Source organism: Miniopterus schreibersii (assembly GCF_964146895.1).
Source record: "Miniopterus schreibersii genome assembly, chromosome: 7".
Taxonomy (NCBI): Eukaryota; Metazoa; Chordata; class Mammalia; order Chiroptera; family Miniopteridae; genus Miniopterus; species Miniopterus schreibersii.
The window spans coordinates 1260405-1282172 of record NC_138108.1 but is presented as its reverse complement, the minus strand read 5'-3'; the positions used below and the strand labels follow the sequence as shown (position 1 = coordinate 1282172).

Sequence of the window (21768 nt, the reverse complement as noted above, 5' to 3'; positions counted from 1 at the left end):
CCGATCCCCCCGTTAAGGAGCAGACAAAGCCGGGCCCCTGAGCCCGGGGCGCGGGGCAGCAGGAGGGCGGCCGGGCCGGGAGGAGGTGCGGGCAGCGCCAAGGCCGGGCCTGCGGGGTGCCCTGCGCGGTCAGGGCCGCAGGGGGAGGCAAAACTGAAAGCGCGGCGCCGGGGGGCGGGGGCCCCAGAACTCGCCCGGCCCCCGGCCCCGGCGGCCAATCAGCGCGCCGCCCTCGCTCCTGACAACTATTTAGCAACCCAGCCCGGCTAGAGTTTCCAAAAAGTTAGAATAACTTCCTCTCCCGGAGACCTCGGCTTCGCACGAGCCGCCTTGAAACCGGAGCCCCTCCGGCCCCTCCGGCCGCCCGGGGAGCGCGGGCTCGGCCGGCGGCGCGCTCGGCGCCCGGCGCCCCCAGCCCCACGCGCGCCCGGCCGGGCGGGCGCCATGGAGGAGGGCTCCAGCTCGCCCGTGTCCCCCGTGGACAGCCTGGGCACCAGCGAGGAGGAGCTGGAGCGGCAGCCCAAGCGCTTCGGCCGGAAGCGGCGCTACAGCAAGAAGTCGAGCGAGGACGGCAGCCCCACGCCCGGCAAGCGCGGCAAGAAGGGCAGCCCGAGCGCGCAGTCCTTCGAGGAGCTGCAGAGCCAGCGCATCCTGGCCAACGTGCGCGAGCGCCAGCGCACGCAGTCGCTCAACGAGGCCTTCGCCGCGCTGCGCAAGATCATCCCCACGCTGCCCTCGGACAAGCTCAGCAAGATCCAGACGCTGAAGCTGGCGGCCAGGTACATAGACTTCCTCTACCAGGTCCTGCAGAGCGACGAGATGGACAATAAGATGACCAGCTGCAGCTACGTGGCCCACGAGCGCCTCAGCTACGCCTTCTCCGTGTGGCGCATGGAGGGCGCGTGGTCCATGTCCGCGTCCCACTAGCGCCGTGCCACCCGCGGCCGACCGGCGCTCCAGGGTAGGTGCTGCGCGCGCGAGGGGCATCCGCCGCCCCGTGGGGGGGGGGCGAGGGGCGTTTTGGGGTGCAACAGATGGAGGTCGGTCGGGAAGGTCCCGCGTCCCAGGGGCACCCCGGGGGCCTTTCACAGGCTTCCGTGCAGGGTGTCAGTCGGGTAAGGGCGGACTGGCAGCGGTTGCGTTTTCCATTCTCGGTGTCCTGTGGGCTCTGGGGGTGATTTCTGGGGGAGTGAGCACCAGAAGAGCTGCCTGGGGCGACCAGGGGCAGAGAGATGGGAACCAGCTGCCCTTTGAGTGCCTCGCAGTGGTGGCCGGCCTGGAGGCTGCGCGGCCGGGTCGCGCCGGGTTGTGGCTGCGCGCTCTTCCCCGGAGCGAACACCCCGCTCTCCCAGGCGGTCCCGTCTGGTGAGTGCCGGGGTGCGCACCGGGGGCTCCCAGGTTTGCCTGGAGAGGGCGGGGGACACTGCCCAGGGCTGGCGGCTCCAGAGCTAGTGCAGCCTGGGAGCCGGGGGCGCAGGGGACTGGCCGAGGCTGATGCTTCAGATGGCAGCGCGGAGGCCGGGCGGACCCACGGCGGGAGCCCGGCTGCCGCAGACAGGTGGACCGGACCTCGGAGCCCAGAGCCCCTGGTCCCAGCCTCGAACCGGGACCGTCGGGGAGGGGGCTCCGCCCGCGCCCGGCACCCGCCCGCGGGAAGCGCCAAGGGTCCAGGCTGGGAAACAGGTTTGGGGCAAGTGGGGTCCAGTGCTGGTCGGTCCCGCTGGGGCAGGCGAAGGGGACGCGGCTGCTGAGGGCCTTGGGAGTTCGGGTTCCCCTGGAAGAGCATCCAGGGCGGCCGCGGCGCGTCCGGGCACCTGAGCTCCGGCCGCCCAGGCGCCGTCCTTTCCCGGGGTCTCCGGGGCTGCGGCTCCCGCGGGCACTGGGAGGGCGCAAGATTTACTGGGGTGAGTGTGTGTGTGTGTGTAAAAAAATCCTTCCTACTCAGTATGTTTAGTTTCTTGCTCACCTTGCAATGTTTTCTTATAAAAGTCTCCACTTAGCCCAGAAGGAATTTAGATTACTCAGGGGCGAGCAGCCGCCCACTCTCCCAGGCAGATCTGTTTCTTTTTTTTTTTTTTATGTGGTTCTATAATGTCTGCAAGTGTTTTTGTTGTGCCCACGAAAAGCTGATCTAGCACAGGTGGATTTTGCTTTATTTTTAAATTTTTATTTCTGTGCCGCTGAGAATTCTCCTGATGGGATCGCCCTCCAAAATAATGATTAGTTTATGGGTCTTCAACAAGGAATTTCAGCAGAGAATAACTTATGGGAATCGTCTCCTATCTTTGTCAAAAGCAGATGGAAAGTGTCTCCATCGCATATTTCTCCAGGAAAGAGGGTCGGGATTGGCCGAGCGCTGAAATGCTGCGGTAGGGTAATACATTAATTCTGGGTTTTGCTGCCTAAATTATGAGCTTCCATTAGTCAATCCCATTTACCCTTGAGACTGCCCATAGTTTACAGCACATCTGAAATAAGAACAAACAGATGAGGAATGTCATCTTTTAAAAATATACACGCATAGCTTTGTTTAAGAAAAATGCCAACAGAACTATCGTTAAGATTTTCCTCCAGAAAATTATTGAAAACAAGTACCCGGAGATACACCTCAATGCAGGATTTAGTACAGTCCTTCAAAATTCATTACAAAGTAACCACATTCCTAAAACCCAGAGAATCAGACATAGGTGACAGCGAAAGATTATATAAAAACAAAAGACAGTCCTTGTAATAAGTAAATGATAAGTGTTAACAGTTTGGGAAAATCCTTAAAATGTAACAGATAACACATTGAGTTGGAGAGGATCTATAGGGGGCCCATTTATTTTGTTTTTTATGAAACTGAATCTAATTGACTAGTTGCAATAATCAAGTTCCTTCCAGTAGACAGACCCTCGCAGTAGTTTAGGGGGCAGATGGGATGTTCTTGCCGGAGGGGTGGCCTGTGGGCACCTTGTGTTTACCTCCCGGCCACATTAGACAAACACCTTGTATCCTATTTGCTTTTAACCCCTTCGTCTCTACCAGTATAAACAGTCAGCATTGGTTTGATTTCCTGAAAATGTTGCTAAATGTCATTTGTTGTTTATTTGTAACATTTTAAAGAAACGTTAGCTACATGTATCACCAAAGAATTTCTAGACCTTTCAGGAAATGGTATGTGATTTTAACGTCTGATGTGAGATATTTTCACATATATTTTTTAAAAAGCTGTGTGTACCTGAACAGCAGCAACGATAAAAAGTCTCAAGTGTCCCTTGGTATAAAGAGAGACACAGAAAGTCGCATGGCTGGTGCTGATATTTATCCCGACTTTCTCCTTTGGCCTGGTCTTTAACACACAGATAGACAATAAATCTGGTGTCTTTGGATAGTCAGCTGGGTTCATCGAATGGAAAACTCTCGGGAGTTTCCAGTCTTTTCATTAAAGGCCTGAGCCTCAGGAGCAGGGTCAGAGGCACCTGGCGTGGAGGGAGGGGGAGGTGATGCCTACTTAGTGGACGTTGACCCCCCGTTTCTCCCGCTTTAAAGAAAACATCTTCTGTAACTTCTGCAAGGTCTGCGCGGATCTTCAGTGGGTTCCTGTACTCCAAAAACGAGTTTTCTCTGAGAGCTTGTAGTTACCCGGGGGGACAGAGTACGGCCCTCTCAGCATCCAGTGTGTGTCAGCAGCCTTTTCCTCCCTCCTGAAAAGTCAGCCCTTGGAGGCGTTTGTGAGCTGCGGTGATTGGAACGCTAGCGGGTCTCCGCAGAACGTGAATCCCCGTGGAGCACGGAGGCGCAGAGTTTCAGTAGAGCTTTTGATTGGTCAGAAGTGAATGAAAGACCGAGCCACCTGAATTACAGGCGATGTTTTCTTATGAAACACCCATCGGTAAGGTCCGACGCAGGGAGCTGGCCTCTGTGTGTGGCTGTTGTTCCCTTGAACAGCAGCAGAAAGTCTGCTGGTCCCTCGGGCAGGGTCGGGCCAGAGGCCTGGGACTTGGAGAGTAGCTGTTTGGGGTCCTTTGAGATACAGCACTGTGTCGAGATTTACTGAAAACTGCATATTTGCAGACAAGTCTTGAGCCTGAAAATACTGAGTTTCCATCATCCCACCTCCCTGTATTGTGGACAGACGGCCCCGACGCCGGATTCCTTGTGCCTGCAAGACGCTCATAAAGTAAACTCCGTGAGCCGAGCACCATAACTCATAGCTCCAGTTTAAAGCTGGGTTTAAAAAAACAAATATTTTAATAAGCCAATTTTAGAGGTTGGGGTTTTATGACAGTTTTTAAGCTGCGTGTGTATATTCATCTATTCTCACTGGTCTCTTTAAAACCCCGTGAATGCGCGCTGGAATGTCTGTTTATATTTGTGTCTTTTCATGGGGAAGGATAAATGTTCTGCAGAAGGCAGACCAAAGACAGAGCTCTCCACCCGCAGAGAGCTCACGGACGGGGCAATAAAACCCCGAGACGAGAAGCGTGTGTGACCGTAGCCGGGGCGCAAAAAGCTGCAACGAGCAGGAGAGGCTCAGGGAGGCAGACACGGGCGCGTGCGACCCCGCGCCGCTGGAGACAGGAGCTGCGTGGCGAGGCGCTCCACGCGGCCGCCTGGGACCCTGCGTGGGATGGGCCGTAAGGGAGGGAGCTCACGCCCGCACACGCGCGTGCACACATATGCACACATACGCACACATACGCACACGCGCCCGGTGCGTGCAAAACTGGGGAGAGTGGGATCGGCCTGGAGACGGCGCCGTGTGGGTCTCCCGGCCGCGACGCTGGGCAGGGGGCGAGGCGTTGCGCTTGGGGGACCGAGTGACGAGGAGAGCAGGTCTCCCTGCATTATTTCTTGCAACTCCGCGTGCATCTACCGGTACCTCAAAAATCAAACGTTAAGAAGAGTTATTCCGCAAGGATTAATTTTTTCCCCGATACACAAACGCGCAAATTATAGAAGGAATTACTATGCCTTGTCTCAGAGCAATAAACCAGAAATGCGCTGTGAGGAAAACCCGTGTTTTCCTGCTGTCCTTTGTGTTGCTGGGCTCCTTTTCAGGACACGAGGCATCTCAGCGTGTTTCCAATAGACAGCTCATTCGAGGTGGTTTTCTGTAATTCTGAAAGAGCAGAATTCCAGAAACCTGAGGGAATACCAATCAAAACATTTATTCCTGTACTAAAAAAGAAAATAGTTTTTCAAAGGAATTTTAGGAAATATTTACCTGAAATGGGCACATCTGCTTTTAACTGAGTGTGTATTGACTTACGTCACCCACACACACAGACACGCTCTTCTAAAGACAAAGATTTATAAAAATCATTCACTGAGAGGTGAATGACACCCTAAAGGGGTCGTTTTTAGAGACGTACACAGTTAGTGGGAGCAGGGGGGTTGGGGGGGCTAAAGAGTGAGAGAAAAATATCAAATCCGCAATTCAGTCGCGGTTATTTTAAATTAGTGTTTGTTGTCCTGGGAACATACTTTGTATTTGGTTCAATAGTAAACCTTCGAGTGCAATTTAGTTACATTAAATGTGTCTAATTTCAGGTTAGTGTTGGACTGAGACACAGGCACGTGCTTGAGAAACAGGGTGACTTTCGGGCTGGTGCTCACCCAGGCCCAGTGCGAGTGTCCTCAGCGGTCACTCACGATTGTCCCCGTGAAAGGAGACCTGGGTCAGAAACTGGCAAAGCCGGCATGTAACCTTCTTCTGACAGGAGGGACATTTTTAGTGGTTAGTTGAAAATAGAGTCATTTTGAATCAAAACAGTATTTCACATGCTTTGAATACCTGTATCATTTTACTCGCAACGCGGCCGTTGAGGCTCCCTTGCTACTGTGATTATGCGAAAGGAAGGACATGAGGGGGACCTGGGCGCAGGCCGTCGGCCCGGGCCGCTGGCCGTCTCCTCTGTGAGTCCACCAGGGAACGAGTGAATTAACCAGCCTCTCAGGACGTCGCCTGTGGAACTGCAGTTTAACTTCTCCAATCCTGGGGGCAGTGCCCTTAACATCGGGCACGTCCCTCCTCCCGCAGGTCAGGATTCCTCCATCAATTAAACGAAGGGCAGGGTCGAACCCAGAGAACTTTCAGTTTTCAAATCCAGTTCTTCTGGAAAATATTCTCCCTCCTTAGCTCACATTCAGCCTTTAAAAAAGTAGCGACCAGCCTCTTTGGGGGGATTGTGAATTCAGCGGTGCCGCCTGGCACTGGATGCGTGTTTCTCGCTGTTCAATTCGGTGGCGAGCTTGCATTTGTTTTCCTGGCTGTGCAGATCTGCTGTGCGACTGACGGGGAAAGATTTGGGCAAAAGCTTTGACTTTTATTAACCCTTTGATGACGACTGAACATCAGACCCCCAACCGCAGGGCTGGCTGAGGTTTGTGGTGTGTTCGCAGCCAGAGCGGCTCGGACAGGACAGGACAGGACAGCGGGTGCTGGCCTTTGGCTTGCAGGGGAGGCCTGGGGGCCTTTACTGGGCTTCCCCGTGGACAGCAGATGCCCGGACTCGTATTGTTGGTGCTGTTTTTCTGTGCTCCGTGGATAAAACACCACACCAGCCTTTCTGTCAGTTCTCCAGGAGTGCACCCCTCTTCTTTAGAGGTTCCAGAGATTTCTCCCGGCCCCAGAGGCAGCGGGGGCTCCGGAGAGGCAGCTTGTAAAAGCAGCGCAGTCCCTGAAAGAAAACACAGGCCGGGTTTGCGGCGACTGGGCTGCTCCGCCGCCAGTTCTTTGTGTTCCGCTCGAACGCTCCGTGACTCCTGGTGCAGGCCGGCGGCCGGCTCTTCCAGTCGCGAGACCCAGACACGAACGCCCCGTTGCTGTCTCCCTCTGTGAAGCTCGGTGCTGTGAGTGGCTTTGGTTTGGGGGGGTGCGGGAGGCTCAGAAGGGAGGAGCCACGGGCTCGGCGTGACTGTCTGGACCTGGGGGTGCGGAGGTGCCTGTCACCTCGTCCGGCCTCCCCTCGCTGTACCCGGGAGCAGCCGGAGCCAGGCAGGCTGGCCTTGCAGAATTAGCAAGGTCTGTGTACGCACCGGGTCACTTCCAGACGCACGTGTGGGTTTGAACCCCCTCCCCCGGTGAGCCTGCCGCGGTAACACACAGCAAAGCCCTTGTAAATGCCTAAATCGCTGCCCGTCGGAGAGGAACGGGGGCTGCGGGGGGGGGGGGGGTGTTTTTTTCTCTTTCTCAAACTGAACATCGTGTCTCTGTTCATGGAACTGGCTGGGCTGATGAACAGCATCTTCATTGGAGACTCAGGTTCCCGAATTGACAGCGTTCCAACCATGTGCTGTGTCCACGCTGGTTCCCCGCGATGTTTGGGGATGCGCCCGGCACCTGCCCCCCTCTCCCCTGATATCCTCGCAGAGGGGGAGCCTCAGAGAGAGGGGTCGGACCCCCCCCGTGCGCCTGGGCTGCCTGGAGATCGTTGCTCCCCCAGCCCCTCCCCCTGCACCCGCCCGGCGGGGGACTCACCGCCGGAGGCCGTGGGGTTCTGTGCCATGATAAGTAATGAAGGCCGGACCCAGAGCCCAGCGTCGGGTCCCAGCACCACGGCCGGGGGAGGGGACAGGCCGGCAGGATTCTCTGAGCCCAGGGTTCCTGGGGGGAGTTCCGGGATTTGGGGGGGCAGCTCAGGAATGGATGTGCCCCCACCAGTGCACTTGGTGACTCGGCTCCTTAGTTGCTATTTTCTAAGAAAATCGTCCCGTTGATGCTGGAACAGAAGTGCCCAGTGGGTGACTGTGCCCTGGGAGACCCGGAGCCTCGTTTGTGCTGATTTCTCTGAGCAAAAGCATCTGCTCGGATCACCCACCTGCACGTAGCTCGGGTGGGGGCTCAGGGGTGTCCAGGGCACTGGTCTCGAGGCCCCTGTGGTGTGATCACGTAACAGAGGGTCACCCAGTGAGGTCTCTTCAGGGCAAAATTAGCTTACGGCTATTTTGCTGGATGTTACATTATTGCCAGTTCCAAACTCTCTCTTAGACTTTTTTGAGGATAGAGATTTTCTTTTAATTAAACAATAAGCTAAGGGCGTGGACAGCGATGTATTTATTTACCTGCTCCTTTCGGCTGTCGCTGTCATCCTATATCCATGTGTGTTCATTACCTCCCCAAAATGAACAGTTTCCTGTAATTCCGCTGTCAGGCAACATAATCTCCTCGTGTGACTCCAGCGGCTCTAATCGTTAACCCATCGTTTACAATTTATAATATGAAAAAGGTGATTTTTCTCAGGAATAGACCAAGTAAAAGAGAAAATGGGGATCTGGACAGGAAAGGGGGTGTGGGGAGAATTTCACCAGGAGTGGGGCGGTTGAGGGGCCCCCGGCTTGTGGGCGGCCTGTCCCACCACCTACTGCTTGTAACGGGGTGACCGCCTCTCCCTGGGGTCACTCAGAAGCCTGGGAGACCGAGGCTTATCAGGGCGAGCGCCCTGCCTGCCTTCCCACAAAAATGACCCTTTGTGACAATTCCAACTGGCGACCTCGGCACGGCCACAAATGCCCGGGTGGCGGTCACCGGGGCCCGGAGACCCAACGGGGACCCCCAGGGCCTCTGCCTTTCATTTGCTCCCAGACATCAGCGTTGCCCTGCGGGGAGTACCAGAGACGCCCCAGAGGTGCCCCTGACTGGGGGGCGCCAGGTGCTCCAGGTGCCAGAGAAGGGAGAGGCCCCGCAGAGCAGGTGGCCGGGTGGTGGGGGCTGCGGGACAAGGGCGTGCAGCGGGCCTGGGCTGCGCAGTTCCCCCGGGTGACGCGGAGGGACCCTCCGATGGCCGGGCGGGGGCGTGAGAGGGGAGGCCCTGCCGGCTGCACCGCCTTCACCATCCTGGCCCCCCCCCCCCCCAGCGGACACCCCTGCAGCCGCTCACCCGCCCCCCGCAGGCCACGCCGCGGATGTCTGAGCCCGAGCCCAGCCGGCTCAGCGCTGGCCGAGGTTAACGGGAGGAAGTGATAACTCAGCGTTTATTTCCTCTCCTGGGTGTCGTAGCTGCAGGCGTCACCCTGCGCCACATTCCTCCTTCAAGGCTTTGGCTCCTCTGAAGGCAGCCGGCTTCCAGGAGACCACCCGCCCACCCCGTGGCCTGCGGGGAACGGGCCTGCAGAGGGGACCCGGGGACCAGGCGGCCCGTCCCGCGGAGCATCCTCCCGCCCGAGCAGGGACAGGACACGGTGTCCTCAGGTGGCAGACTTGTCCCTGGGAAGCGTCTCCTTGTGGGGAGTCTGTGGGCCCAGCTCCCTGACAATCCGCCTGTGTCGTACTTTTAATTTTTTTTGAAGTTACAGCAACTCTCGTTTCATGCTAATTTCATAATTTCACTTTTTCTAACCAGAAAGGAGAGAGAGAGCGCGGAGCACAGTTGGACGCTGGTGGCGGCCGGGCTCCCGGGGCCCCCGGCCCTCAGCTGCCCCGCTGTCCACCGCGGCTCGTTCATGGGCCCCGAGCGTGTCCTGACCGCGGGCGGCCGCTGTGACTGCCCACAGTGGATGTCGCAACTTACTGAAGGCGGCGTTTGCCCAGCAGACCACGTGCCAGTCTTTCCCTAGCAATTAGCATCGCGACGGGGCATTCGTCTATCTGGGGAATTTTAATTAGATGGAAACCGAGGCTGCTGTGTTCGCGGGAGAGCGGCCCCGAGTCCCCAGTTACTCTCGGGCAGAACCCGCCGTCTGGTGGCCAGGGCGTCCGAGTCCGGAGCAGGACTGAGGTGCGCCCTGGGGTGGAGGCTCTTCCCACTCAGAGTCTGCGCGGCCTCAGGCAAGTCACAGCCGCCCTGGCCTTGGTTTCCCCTCAGATCTCTGACGCGAGGGTGACGGGCCTCCAGTCGGGGAAATCCTGGGCCCAGAGGCCCAGCCACACCCTCCCGGGGTCTGCCCCTCGGAACTGAAAGCGCGGCCCCTGCACCAGGACCCTCGGGTGTTATTCACAGCGGCCCGAGGGGAGACAGCGACGGTCACTCAGCCAGGAACCGGCGACGTGCAGGCCCGATGCTGCCTGGAGGGACCCCGAGGTCACTGCGCTCAGTGGAGGGAGTCAGCCACCAAGACGAACCTGCGTGATCCCGTGCGGATGAGGGACCCAGAGCGGGCAAAGCGAACTCGTGGTCGCCCGGGTGGGGGGTGGGAGACACGCGATGGATTAACCGACGCCGGGTGTCCGTTTGGGGCACGAGAGGCTCTGGAACTAGGTGGGGGTGATGTTTGCACAGCAGTGAGACTTAATTCCACCGACTTGTGTACTTTAAAATGGCTAAAATGATAAATTTTATATTATGGGTATTTTAGCACCGAAAAAACGTAAAAAACCCCTCTGACTCAGCCCGTGGGCCTCTCTGGTGACCGTGGGAGGTACCCTAAGCCTTCAACTTTCCTCCACTTTCCGAGACGCTGCCCAGAGTGTCCACATGATTCACGCTTATCAGATGACTCGTTCGGTCGCTTTGCGCCTGAGTAAAAGCATTTCCTTTCGAAATCCATTTCCCGATGCGTTCGTTAAAAACAAGTTCCCGACATCTGTAAAACTTTCAATAAACTAAAAAAACAACAACAAAAACCTGAGAAAAAAACCAAACCCAGTTCCCCAGAGGCCTCGGGCAGCGCGGCTTCCTCTGCTCCCCCCGGTTTAGGGGCAGGTCCCGGTGCCTCTGGAGGCCTCTCCTGGGGCCGAGCCCTCACGCTTTGGGGCTCGGGGGTCCTGCGTTTCCGCATCTGTGCTGGGGGTGGCCCGGGAGCTTTGTGACCCATCCCGCCCAGCAGTGGCTCCCCAGGGCCAGGCGGGTTCAGGCTGGTTCCTGGGTGCAGACCCTCGAAGGGCGGACGCCGCCACCCGGGGTGGTTCCGGGAAAGCGGGGCTCTGGCTCCCGGCCACCGCTCAGCAAGCCCCCCTGTCTCTCCAGTCCTGCTTCTCCAGGGGCTGGGAACGCGGCAAAGTGCCCCGAGTGTGCGCAGAGGTGTGAGGGGCAGCTGGTGAGGCAAAGCCATTCAGGGCCCGTTGCGGGGTTTCTCTCCTTTGCGATTTTTCTCTCCTCCCCTCATCGCCCCCCACTTCCGGAGCCCCCTGTGTCCCCCCCGCTTCCCGAGCCCCCTGTGTCCCCCCCGCTTCCCGAGCCCCCTGTGTCCCCCCCGCTTCCCGAGCCGCCTGCGTCCTGGGACCCACCACGAGGGACGGGCAGGACAGTGCCTCCCCGCTGTTTCCGTCGCCGTGACTTGGCTCTTTCTCTCCCAAGCCCCACGGCCTCCCTGGCATCCAGCCGTCAGCACCGGGACCCTCGCGGTGACCCAGGGAGCGAGCTGGGCCCGAGGAATCCACACAGAAGGGCCAGGAGGCCGCAGAACAGACCCCGCAGAGGCTGACCGGGGGCCTGGCCAAGGCCACCGCCAGTCCACACTCCTCCTGGTCCTCTGGTCCCGGCAAAGACCCACCGGGGGGGAGGCGGGGGACAGGCTCCCGAGGGCCGAGAGAGGGGCTCCTGAGGGAGACGGAGCCTGGAGGCGCCGCTCCCCTGCCTGACCAGAGCCTGGGCCACCCCCAGGCCAGACACGCCTTGTCTATCTCGGGCCGCCAACCCCCCGCAGCCACACAGCCAACACTCAGACCCACCTGCCCCCATCCCCCTCAGGGTCCCTGAGGCTGGCTGTGCGTGGGTGTCACCATCGTCACACACTCAGCGTCTCCCGTAAAACACCCGCCGCCAGAGCCCGTGGGAAACCAGGTTTCCTGGTGGATATCGGGATGCCTTGGTTTTGCCTCATCGAGGTCCCACGGCCCCGCCTGGCAGGGATCCACCTACAGTGTGGGGCTCCCAGGGGCCGGGACCTAGAGCACCCCAGCCTCCCATGAACATTCGAGGGACTGTGACATTTACTCCTGTCATCTCGCAGCCCCCGGGCCCCAGAGCCGGCCTCCACGGAACAGCAGGCGCAGGTCGGAGAAGGGTCCTTCCAGCTGCACTACCCTTTTAAACTTCCAAAAAAGCCCGATAACCGGGATTCTGCGTGACCCGGGAAGGACGTCCTCACAGCCTGAGTTCACAGTGGGCCAGGCTCTCACCAGCAGAGAGCCCTCCAAACTCACGGGGAAAAGGCGAGTCCACAGTAGACAGTAAGGGGAGATAGGAGCTTACAGAAGAAGACATTCGGTTGGCCAATAAATATGTAAAAAGTACTGAGCTTCAACAACCACCGAGAAACTGAAGCTAACACAGGACGATATTATTTTTTATTAAATTGTACAAAGTGTAAAGATCAGCCGGGTGTTGCGGGAGGTGCGGGGACTCTCCCCGGATACACTGTGGTCTTTCTAGAGCGATCCTGGTGGCCGAGGGCGGTTTAAACACAGGAGCCCCCGGAGCGAGCGGCGCCACGGCGGAGGCCTGTCCTGCGTGAATTGTGGGGAATACCCCTGAAACCTCCGGAATGTCCTGGGAAGCTGCTGGAAGGAATCATGGTTATCCAGGTGCCCGAACACGACGCAGTCAGCAAGCCTGTGTCATGAACAGTATTTAATAACGTGAGTGGAAGGGCCGTGCTTGGGGCAGGTCCCGCGGTCCCCGGTGGGCGACTCGGAGCCGGCGCTCGCATGGGGTGTCTGCCTCGGGGGCGGGAGGGGAGCCTCTAGACCACGGCCCTTAAACCAATCACTGAACCCTGCAGCGCAACTAAAAATACATATATTTTGCCGACCTGACAGAAAAGAAAAAAGGTGTAACTGAGATTCATTCACGCCAGCGGCGGCCGTGTTGGCCATTGTCACTTTTTATTGGACAGTCTAAGGGACAAGGGGTCAGGGCCTCTGACTCAACGCCCGGGCGTCGCGCGTTGTAGACGCTCTGGCCGCTCCCTGCCTGCCGCCGGCTGAAAATCGCCGCTGAAGCCGAAGCGTCAGTGACGGGCCTTCCCTTCCGTCCTGCTGGTCTCGTTGCCTTTCTTTCCTTTCCAAATTTTCTGCAAATGCCACGTATGACGTTCGCCATTTGAGAAAACAAACCAGAGCTTTTAAAAAATGCAGTCGGGGGCACATGCCTCCCTCCTACCCCCCACCCCACCCACCCCTGTCCCTCCCAGTAAAGCCCTGAGTGCCCTTCGCCCCCCCCCCCGCCCCCGGGAGAAATGCCCTCGGGAGCCTCCCTTCCATGGAAGGACTTTGGTTTCCACTGACGTCCTACAGGAACGTGGCTTACAAAGTACAGCGTGTCTTCCGGGCCCCCAGTGAAGACCCTGCCCTTGTTTACATACATGCCTTGCGTGTCGGGGTGATCTGATGTGTTCCCCCAGAGTGTCTCACCGAGCCGAGCCCCCCGGCTGCCGAAGGACTCGCCCTCGCCGGCTGGCCTCGCATGCCCGGCTTGACCCCCGACTCAGCTGGTCGGGTTCTCCAGAACCTGGGCCCCTCCTATAACGTCTGAATCACACCTGCACCTCCCTGGGACCACCAACCTGTGTCCCCAGGCAGAGCCCAGGCTGAGTCTCACTTTTTTTCAAATTCTCGGGCGTATAATTTGCACTGGGCCTGTCTTCCCTCATCCCCTGGCCGCACTCGCTGGGTCCTTCTGGCACATTCGGGGACTGTGCTAGCCAGACGGCCAGTCCTTTTCAGAGCCCATCGCCGCCGGGAAGCGGCCGAGGTTCCTGGGAGGGAAGCCCTGCGCCCGACCTTCCCCTCTGCCTTCCCGCCCCCAGCCGCAGCCCTGGGCAGCATCGCCCGCGGGGCAGGGAGCTGTGCCTTTATGCTCCGTCCGCCACAGCTGCCTCCGCCGCAGAGCAGAGAGCGAGCAGGAGGCTAAGGCCTGGTTAGTCCCCACGTGGGCCTCCCGCATGATTCAGCCTGGGGAGCACAGTGACTCAGAGCCACGGCTTTGTCTTCTGGCTGCAAATACACAGAGCGGGAGGCTTTCATGGGACGCCAGGACTCCTGGGCGGAGGCAGCTTCCAGCTCCTGAGGGCCAGCCTGGGTGCAGGTGGTCGGACGGCCGGGACCAGGACCGGGTGGGACAGGGCTGAGAGGCTGGTGCCCACAAGGCACAGCAGGGCTGAGAGGTTGGAGTGGGGGTGCAGGCCTTGGCCGCTCTGCAGAGATACTGGGCCAGGGTCCACCCTTTTTCTGGGTCCACCTCCTCCAGTGTCCACCTGTCCTGATGTCCACCTGTCCCGGGCCCACCCGCCTTGAGTCCACCTGCCCCAGGCCCACCTGCCTTGGCCTTCACGGGCGCACAGGAGCACCTCCACATCCTGCAAGCCCGCCCCCAGGAGGTACTGGTCAGGTACATCCCCCCTCCCTTCTCTGAGCTCCTGCTCTCTAAGGAAGGGGGTCCTTGGGGGTTCCCCTCTTGAGGCCCTCAGCGAGGTCCAGAGTGCGAGGTGTGTGGCAGGGGGAAGGGCTGTGCCAGGCCCGCAGCGGGAGCTGAGGGGAGAGCAGGGTTGGGGTGGCCGGGTGCACTGCTCCCACTGCCAGGCTGGCTGCAAAGTGGTGTGAGGAGCCTCCTCTCCTCCCAACTGTGCAGGGCAGAGAGGGGGTGGCAGAGCCGCCTGCCCCGGGGAGCCCGGGGGCAACACGAGTGAATAATATGTTCCAACAGCTCGGCAAGTATTGGGGGACCCCTGCGTGCCAGGCACAGTGCAGGGTCTTATAGTCATTAAATCCCCGAGACAACCCAGCGATGGGTGGGGTTTTCCATGGCATTTTCTAGAGGCAGGTGTGGGTCTCAAAGGGCTTGTCGTGCATCAGGCCCGGTCCAGGTGGCGGCTGGTGGCTGGGCTGGGACCCACCCACGCCCTCCAACCCCATGGTGGTGCCTCCGCCCAGCCCCCAGGGTCCCGTGATCTTGAAGAGAGACCAGCGCCCGCCTGTGCTCCAGGGAGCCCGGTGTCTGCAGGGCACTGGTGGTTTGGAGGTGCAGGGGGTAACGAAGTACCACAGTCGATGGCCCGGCGTGGCCACAGCTGGACGCTCTGCCTCTTGGGCCCGCCTGCCGGGACTGACCGGGGATAGAGGGGCGGTGTGGTGAGACGGAGGTGGACACCGTCCCGGTGGTGGGGTGTGGGGGATGCACACTCCTGACAGTTCAGGCCCTTTTCTGCAGGAGGAGGCCAGGGAAGCCTCCACGAAGACATGGGTGTGTGCAAAGCTCACTCAAAACGTGAGCAGTGTGGTCTTGTTTACACAGCTCGGGGAGCATTTCGAGGGACGTGAGGGCTGCTCTTACAGAGGGTTTCTCGAGAAACTTGCCAGGGGTCAGTTCTGACTGTCCAGGGCTAACTTTTGGGTACTCAGACTTGGAGGCTGGCCCAGTCCAGGGCCATTTTGGGTGCCCCTTTGACCCTAATCCCAAGGGGGCTGGGGTTCTGGCTGCCGTGATGGGATTCGTGCTGGACGGTGGCCTGAGCTGTGGGGCCAGGACTCCAGCCAGGCCATCCTGGGGGGCCTGACGGGTCAGAGGGGTGGCCCTGGGTGCACAGCCCTGAGTGTGTGGGGCTCCAGCACCTGCTGGTTGAAGCGATGCTCACGTTTCAAAGCAAAGGCCCTTGCAGAAACTGTCTGTGTCTAGATAGTAGCTTTTTGGCCAGTCCTGTGGAGGGAAGGAGGCTGCTCTTTCTTTTCTAAGAATTGGGTAAAATGTCTCTTAATCTGATACAGACATGTGTCTTCAAGGTCATTCAAATAAAAGGCTTCAGGACTGTGAATTTTGTCTTCAGAGATGAATTAGGAAGTAGCACGTGCCTGGGGCAGGGTGGCCTCACAGGGACGCGGGCCCAGTGGGCCCAGTAGAGGCCCTGTCCCTTTCTGCACCTGGGCAGGTCGCCGGACAAGTGGCCAGTGGTTCCCATGCCACAGACGGACCATGTGGGGGTCCTGGACACACGGCCCACAGCCCACGCTCCGTGGGGTTCTAGAGCAGCTGGTACTGTGTCTGAGCTGGGAGCCTGGGCTTGTCCCCCTAGTTGCCACCCTGTCCCCAAACCCTTCCTGGGGATGGGGACTCCATGGGCATAGGCTCAAACTGCCGGAAACTCGTTCCAAACGCGCCGATCCGTGTTTCTTTAGGGAACAGTAATGATTCGCTTGTGTTCTCCTCGAGCTGAGATGCCATCCATGTCCCAGAGAAGGAAGGGACTCGGATGGGAGACTTGGGGCCGAGGCGGGACGGTGCTGGGTGGGGGCCATCTTCCCAGATCAGGAGGTCGCGAGGCCAGTAAGCCAGAGGGTTAGCAGCTACCGTTTCTCCAGCAGCTCGGGGAGCACAGCCGCCCAGACGCTTTCACTGAAACCTGTGTGTTGCGGAGTCCGGAGGATGGAGATCTCATTGGCCTGACAGTCCGACGCTCCCGCGGTGCTTTCCCTTACGGCGCACGCAGGGGTCCGCTTCAGCCTCCCGCCCTTGTTCTTAGGAAGCTTAGTTCAGTCATCTGATGCTTTTCTTTTTTAAACGATGGGAAAATGTACGGGTGTGGGCCAGGGGCTTCTACAAGGAAAGGCTGGACTTTCCCAGTGGTTTGTGTGGTGGTCGGACCGTGGTCCGTGGGCGTCCTCCCTGCTGGGCGGAGCCCACAGCAACCCCCACCCCAGCCCACGTCCAACAGCCAGGGGTAGTTTCCTAAGGACCAAACCTTGGCCCTTTGGTCCTCTCTGAGAACCTACAGGGGCTCCTCCCCTGATGAGGTCCAGGTGAGCACCTTTAAATGCCCGTGAGCATCTTTTAAATGCCCTCAGGTAGGAGAGCTGCCTGCCCGGGCTCCCCAAGGCACCAGGTTCAAGTGAGCCTGCAGGAGTGGGGTCCGTGTGTCTCTCTTTCCTTCTCTCTCCCACACGCCGCACCCTTCCCTGTGGAGCACCTGTCCTCACCTGTGGGGCACCTGTTCTCGCCTGTGGGGCACCTGTCCATGTAGAATCTCGAATGCAGGAAGGAACTGGAATGAAGGAAGGGTGGCAGAGTGGACCCAGCTTGATGGGTTTATTTTCTCTGACAACCAGACCCCGCGGGAAACGATGCAGAAAATGCGAGTTACAGCATTGGCTGTCCTGCCTCCTAAATGCTTTGACACCCTGGTCCAGCCCTCGCTGGGAGATGGGACAGCCGGAGGCCGCCGCTGTCTCAGGCTGCAGGGGACATGGTGGACACGTGGACCCTGGTGCAGCCCCGATGACAGATGAGAGGGAAGGTTGAGCTGCAGGTCTTAGCCAAGGACAGGGCGGCCACCACCGAGACTCCCGGACGCGCCACCCGCTGCAGCGGACCCCTTCCTGCGCCTCCAGCGGCCTCCTCATCGAGAGAACTCATTGACCCAAAGAGCAAAGAGGAAACTAAGTCCTTGACATGGCCAAGCGTTCGGATAAAGGTGCATCCCCGCTGCTCTGTTTCCTGTGGGGCTGGTGCTGGTCCGTTAGGGACCCGCAGAACTGGACAGCACCTTGAGGTGCGGGCCGGCTTGCAGCAGGCCGCACAGTCAGGACCACGTGGGAGCCAAGACAATGCCGCCAGCTTCGGCTCCCTGACCCGGGTCACTGGGAGGCCATCAATCAGGCCAGATTCCCCCGGCGTTAGTCACTTGGCCCCATTTCTGGGGTCACAGATCTCTCCCCTGTCCCCACGTACCAAAAAGTAAATAAATAGATGGAAAGGTTCGCTCGCAGGCCTTGGCAGGGACCCCTGGAACCGCGCAGCCGGTCCTGAGGGTTTACTTCAGGAGGGTCCTGATGCAACGGAGAAAAACAAACAGGAGGCCAGGGAGCCCGTTTCCTGTGGGGCTTCCCCGGCTGGCAGGGCTGGGGGGCCCCAGGTGCAGGCGTGGAGCCTGGGCCCACAGGCTGGCCAGGGGCCTGTCCGCACCCACTTGCTCCCTGTGGGCATGGGGCTGTCAGCCTGCCCCTGCCCCCTTCCCTGCCCCCTTCCCTGCCCCCACTTCTGCCCCTGCCCCCTCCCCTGCCCCGGCCCCCGCCTCTGCCCCTGCCCCTGGGTGGGTGCAGGAGGGTGCCCAGTGCACCCAGGAGGTGCACTAGCATTCGCGCCCTCACCAGAGGGACATCGAGTCGGGCACCCAGGCAGCCTCTGCAGTGGGACCAGGGGGCTCCCGGGAGCTCATAACTTTCCTTACTTGTGGGAGTTTCGAAACCGGGCAGAATAAAGTCCAGGAAAAATGACTGAGCAGCGTTTCACGAACTGCCTCCCTGGGCGACGTGGGGCCCCAAGCCTGCCCTGTCTGGCAACTCCCTTTTCTTTCAGGGACCATCGGGCAATAATTAGGCCCCCAGTGTGCCAGGCCCCCCCCCCCCGGACTGAGGAAAAGCCCCTCCCTTTGGGGACAGTCCCAACACAATGCAACTAGTGCAGAGAAAAGAAAGTCTCTCGGGGCACTTATCCCAATTATGATTCCCAAGCCTGTTGAAGTTAAAGAAACAAACAGACCCATTTCCTCGGGAACTTAGATCGAATTCTAGGTGAAAATAAATCAGCGGTGTTCCAGGGCAAGGGCAGGGGCCAGGAGGCTGTATTATGGACGACAGGAGGACTCTAACCCAGGCGCCTGCGCCAGGGCTTTGACACGAGCGTTAAAATTATTCCTAATCTTCTCCTGAGTTACGGAATTCGACTCATCCACCGTCCAAACAGAAAATAAATGTCAGCGTCTCGGCTGATGCTGAAAACACCCGGCGGTGCCCTTTATGGAGCCCACCTGCAGCACAGGCCACGTGCCTCTCGGGATCGCACTGAAACTCCCCCAGCGGCCTAATCGAGAGCTAAATGGCAAACAGACTAACCGCAGGGCGTCCTGGCGGCGAGGAGGGGCCTCGGCGCTGGCTCCGGCCATGGGGCCCGTGGCCCTCCCGGGGGTCCTGGCCTGAGGGGACACAGTGCCCGCTGCCCGGTGCCCGGGATGCTGGCACAGTGCAGGTGGAGCTTGATCTGTCTTCAGGTAGGTCTGAGTCCCGGGGGGATGTGGAGTCTGTCCCTTCAGGAGGTAACGCAGAGGAAACGTGTCTCCGGGACCACACGACTGCACAGGTTTAAGGTGCCGGCGGCCGTGGCCCCGAGGCTGAGGCCGAGGCAGGTTTAGGGGTGAGAAGGGTGCTGGGCACCGGGGCGGGTCTGTGCTCTCAGCAGGAACCCGGCCACCCTCCTTGCAGCCGCTGGCCCCTTTTAGGAGCCCCTGCCCCTTTTCAGTGTTTCATTTCAATGCTCACGCTGGAGGCTGCAGTGAGAATTCACCTACTAAACCCGCCGAGCAAGGGCACGTTGTCGCCTGCAAGGGCCGAGGCACCCACGTGATGGGAGTGAGGCCGTGATTACAGGGGGTTCTCGCTGTGCAGCACCGAGGGGCGGCGTGTGTCTTACCGGAAGGAAGGACCCTGCGGGCACAGCGGCAGGGGGTGGCCGTCCAAGGTGGACACCCCCTCCCAGCTCCCTCCCGCTGAGCCTGTGTGTGAGCCAGGGGGGTCTTCCCTGGACCCCAGCACCTTGGAGAGCATGGGGGTCATGCCCTGTGGACCGGGGGGTGTGCGGAGCATCAGAATGAATTGCAGTGGACGAGTGACTGTCCCTGCCGATGCCCAGGAGTGTCTGGGCTTGTTCCTGTCGTCTGCGCCTCATCATTCATAGGTCCCCTCTCTCGAAAGCGGCTCACTTCAGACGCCCCACTGTGCCCTCAGCCGGCCAGGCACCGCGACCTGGTCCCCAGCAGCGGGGAGGACTCCTGGGGGGCTCCGCAGGGCTGGGTCTCTGCCCTGAGCTGGCGGCTCTCCTGGTGGGGAGCTCTCCCCACCTCCCTCCCTCCCTCCCTCCCTCCCTCCCTCCCTCCCTCCCTCCCTCCCTCCCTCCCTCCCTTTCTCTCTCACACACAGTCGTTTCGGGGGGCACTGGGCAGGGCGGGATCTAAGTCCAGGCCCCGGCTCTGAGCCCCTGTTCATACGCCAGGGCTCAGGGCTTCCCTCTCCCAGCAGCCACCCAGGTCCCCACGCCCACGGGTCCCGTCTCCATGGGCTCCTCCGCTCGGTGTCCGACCTCACTGTAGCCTGCCTGCCTCCGCGGCCGTCACTGGACGGTGGCCGGATTGCACGCCAGGGCTCTCCCCGGCCACGTCGGTGCTGCGGCCTGAGCGGAAACGCAGATGCCCCGTCCTCCGGTGCCAGCGCCCGCCTCTCGAGCAGCAGGCTCTAGGAGCTTGTGTGAACTGAATGTGGGCTGACATGACTCATGTTGTTATAATTTCAGAGCCACTGTGCCCGGCCTTCCCTTGGTCTTCCAGGAGGGAAGCCACCAACACTGCGGCTCAGCTTCCTCCCCGCTGGGCCTCTGGCCACGGAGCTAATGATCTGTGAAAACGCTTAAGTTCATGAGGAAAACTCCTTGAAAGGAGCAAATTAGCTTGTCACTCACACGTCCGTCCTGTCCCCTGGTGAGGAGCTGGCGGGAGCGCATGCGTCTGCGTCCCGCGCGGGATAACGCGATTCCAGGCGTCTTGGGACCACGGTTTCTCTTTACAAAACAGGACACTTTCTGAGGGGCCCTCGGGGACCTGGGGCCGTGCTGGCCGCTCAGAGCCAGAGCCGCAGTGACGGCAGCCAAGGGGCCGCAGACGCGGTGCAGGTGCGCCCCCGGGATGGGCGCGGGGCTCCTGGTGACCCGCGTGTGCGCCCTGCTGGGTGCGAAGGAGCGCCTGACCCCGTGCCTGTTCCACTGGCCGGCGCAGCCCCAGGGGCGGAGCGCAATGTCCGTCCGTCAGAGCGTCCTGTCCGGGGACCTCGAACCCTGAGGCTGTTCAGACAGGGTCAGCATGGCCCCGAGGGACTGGCCGGAGGGCTTCCGGCAAAGTGGACGTGAGTGTTTCTCTGGTGTTTTCCCTCCAGCTTCTCTTTCTCGGCTGATCCTTCTGGAGACTCGCGCGAACCCCATGCGTCCCCGGTCCTCCGTCTCCAGCTCTGTCACTTCCTCCCATGGTCCGGAGGGGCCTCGGGGGACAGCGCAGCAGCTGTGAGGGTCCGTTTCCTCCACCGTCTCCCCTTGTGAGGCCCGGGACCCCTGGGCACCCGTGGGGCCAGCAGAACCCTCCGCGGCGGAGACCGGAGCCTTCGCCACGTCACTCGTTTTAAAATTCTCTGTTGATTTAAAGTCCACTTGAGCTCATGTCTGCAGCTGCTGGTCTCAGGGGCTGGGCTGGCTCACTTGACATTAATCAGGAAATATAAGGAGAGGAACACGGGAGCGAGGGGAGAAGGCACAGGGACGCCGAGGGCGAGGGCAGAGGCGGCCAGCCCACCCGGTACCCTCAGAGCCTTTACTTCTGATGGAGGAGCAGTGGGATCTCGAAGGCAGGGCAGGGAAAGCTGCCAGCCTGTGAGCGGGAGAGTTTTCTGGAAGCCTGGGCAGGGAGGGGCTGAGCACATGGCGGGGTGGGGTGAGTGGTGCCCCCGCTCCCAGCGTGGGAGAGGCGGGGTGGACACGGGGTGGACACGGGGTGGACACGGCGACTGTGGACCTGTGGGGGTGGCTTTCGGGGATGAAAACCATGAAGGTCTGTTGGCTGGTTTCCCAGCTGCACCACACACAGGACTGTGGCCATCCCTGCTTTTGCATTTGCAAGATGTCAGGGACTGATGGCTGATAGAGTCGCCTGGCAGGGCCCCGGGCTGGGAAGCAGCGAGAAGGTCTGGTTTCAGCCCCTCACAGGAGGCATTAACCGCGGGCGGCCCTCCCTGGGGTTGGTCTGCATCCCTTCCAGCCCCTTTGTTCCCTTTAGAACTCTCCCCAGAAAGGGCTGTGAGGACTCGCGGTGCTGAGCATCTCC

The 21768-nt window shown here is 59.9% G+C and overlaps 1 protein-coding gene across 1 annotated transcript in view; it reads left to right on the top strand.

Annotated features, from left to right (window-relative positions):
• Positions 1–300: 300 nt before the first annotated feature.
• Positions 301–21768, top strand: part of TWIST2 (twist family bHLH transcription factor 2) — a 31210-nt gene continuing 9742 nt past the window's right edge. The window contains exon 1 of the mRNA XM_081142356.1: positions 301–961. Coding sequence (XP_080998482.1) covers positions 445–927 — 483 coding nt within the window. The 5' untranslated portion in view covers positions 301–444 and the 3' untranslated portion in view covers positions 928–961. The remainder of the gene's footprint in view (positions 962–21768) is intronic.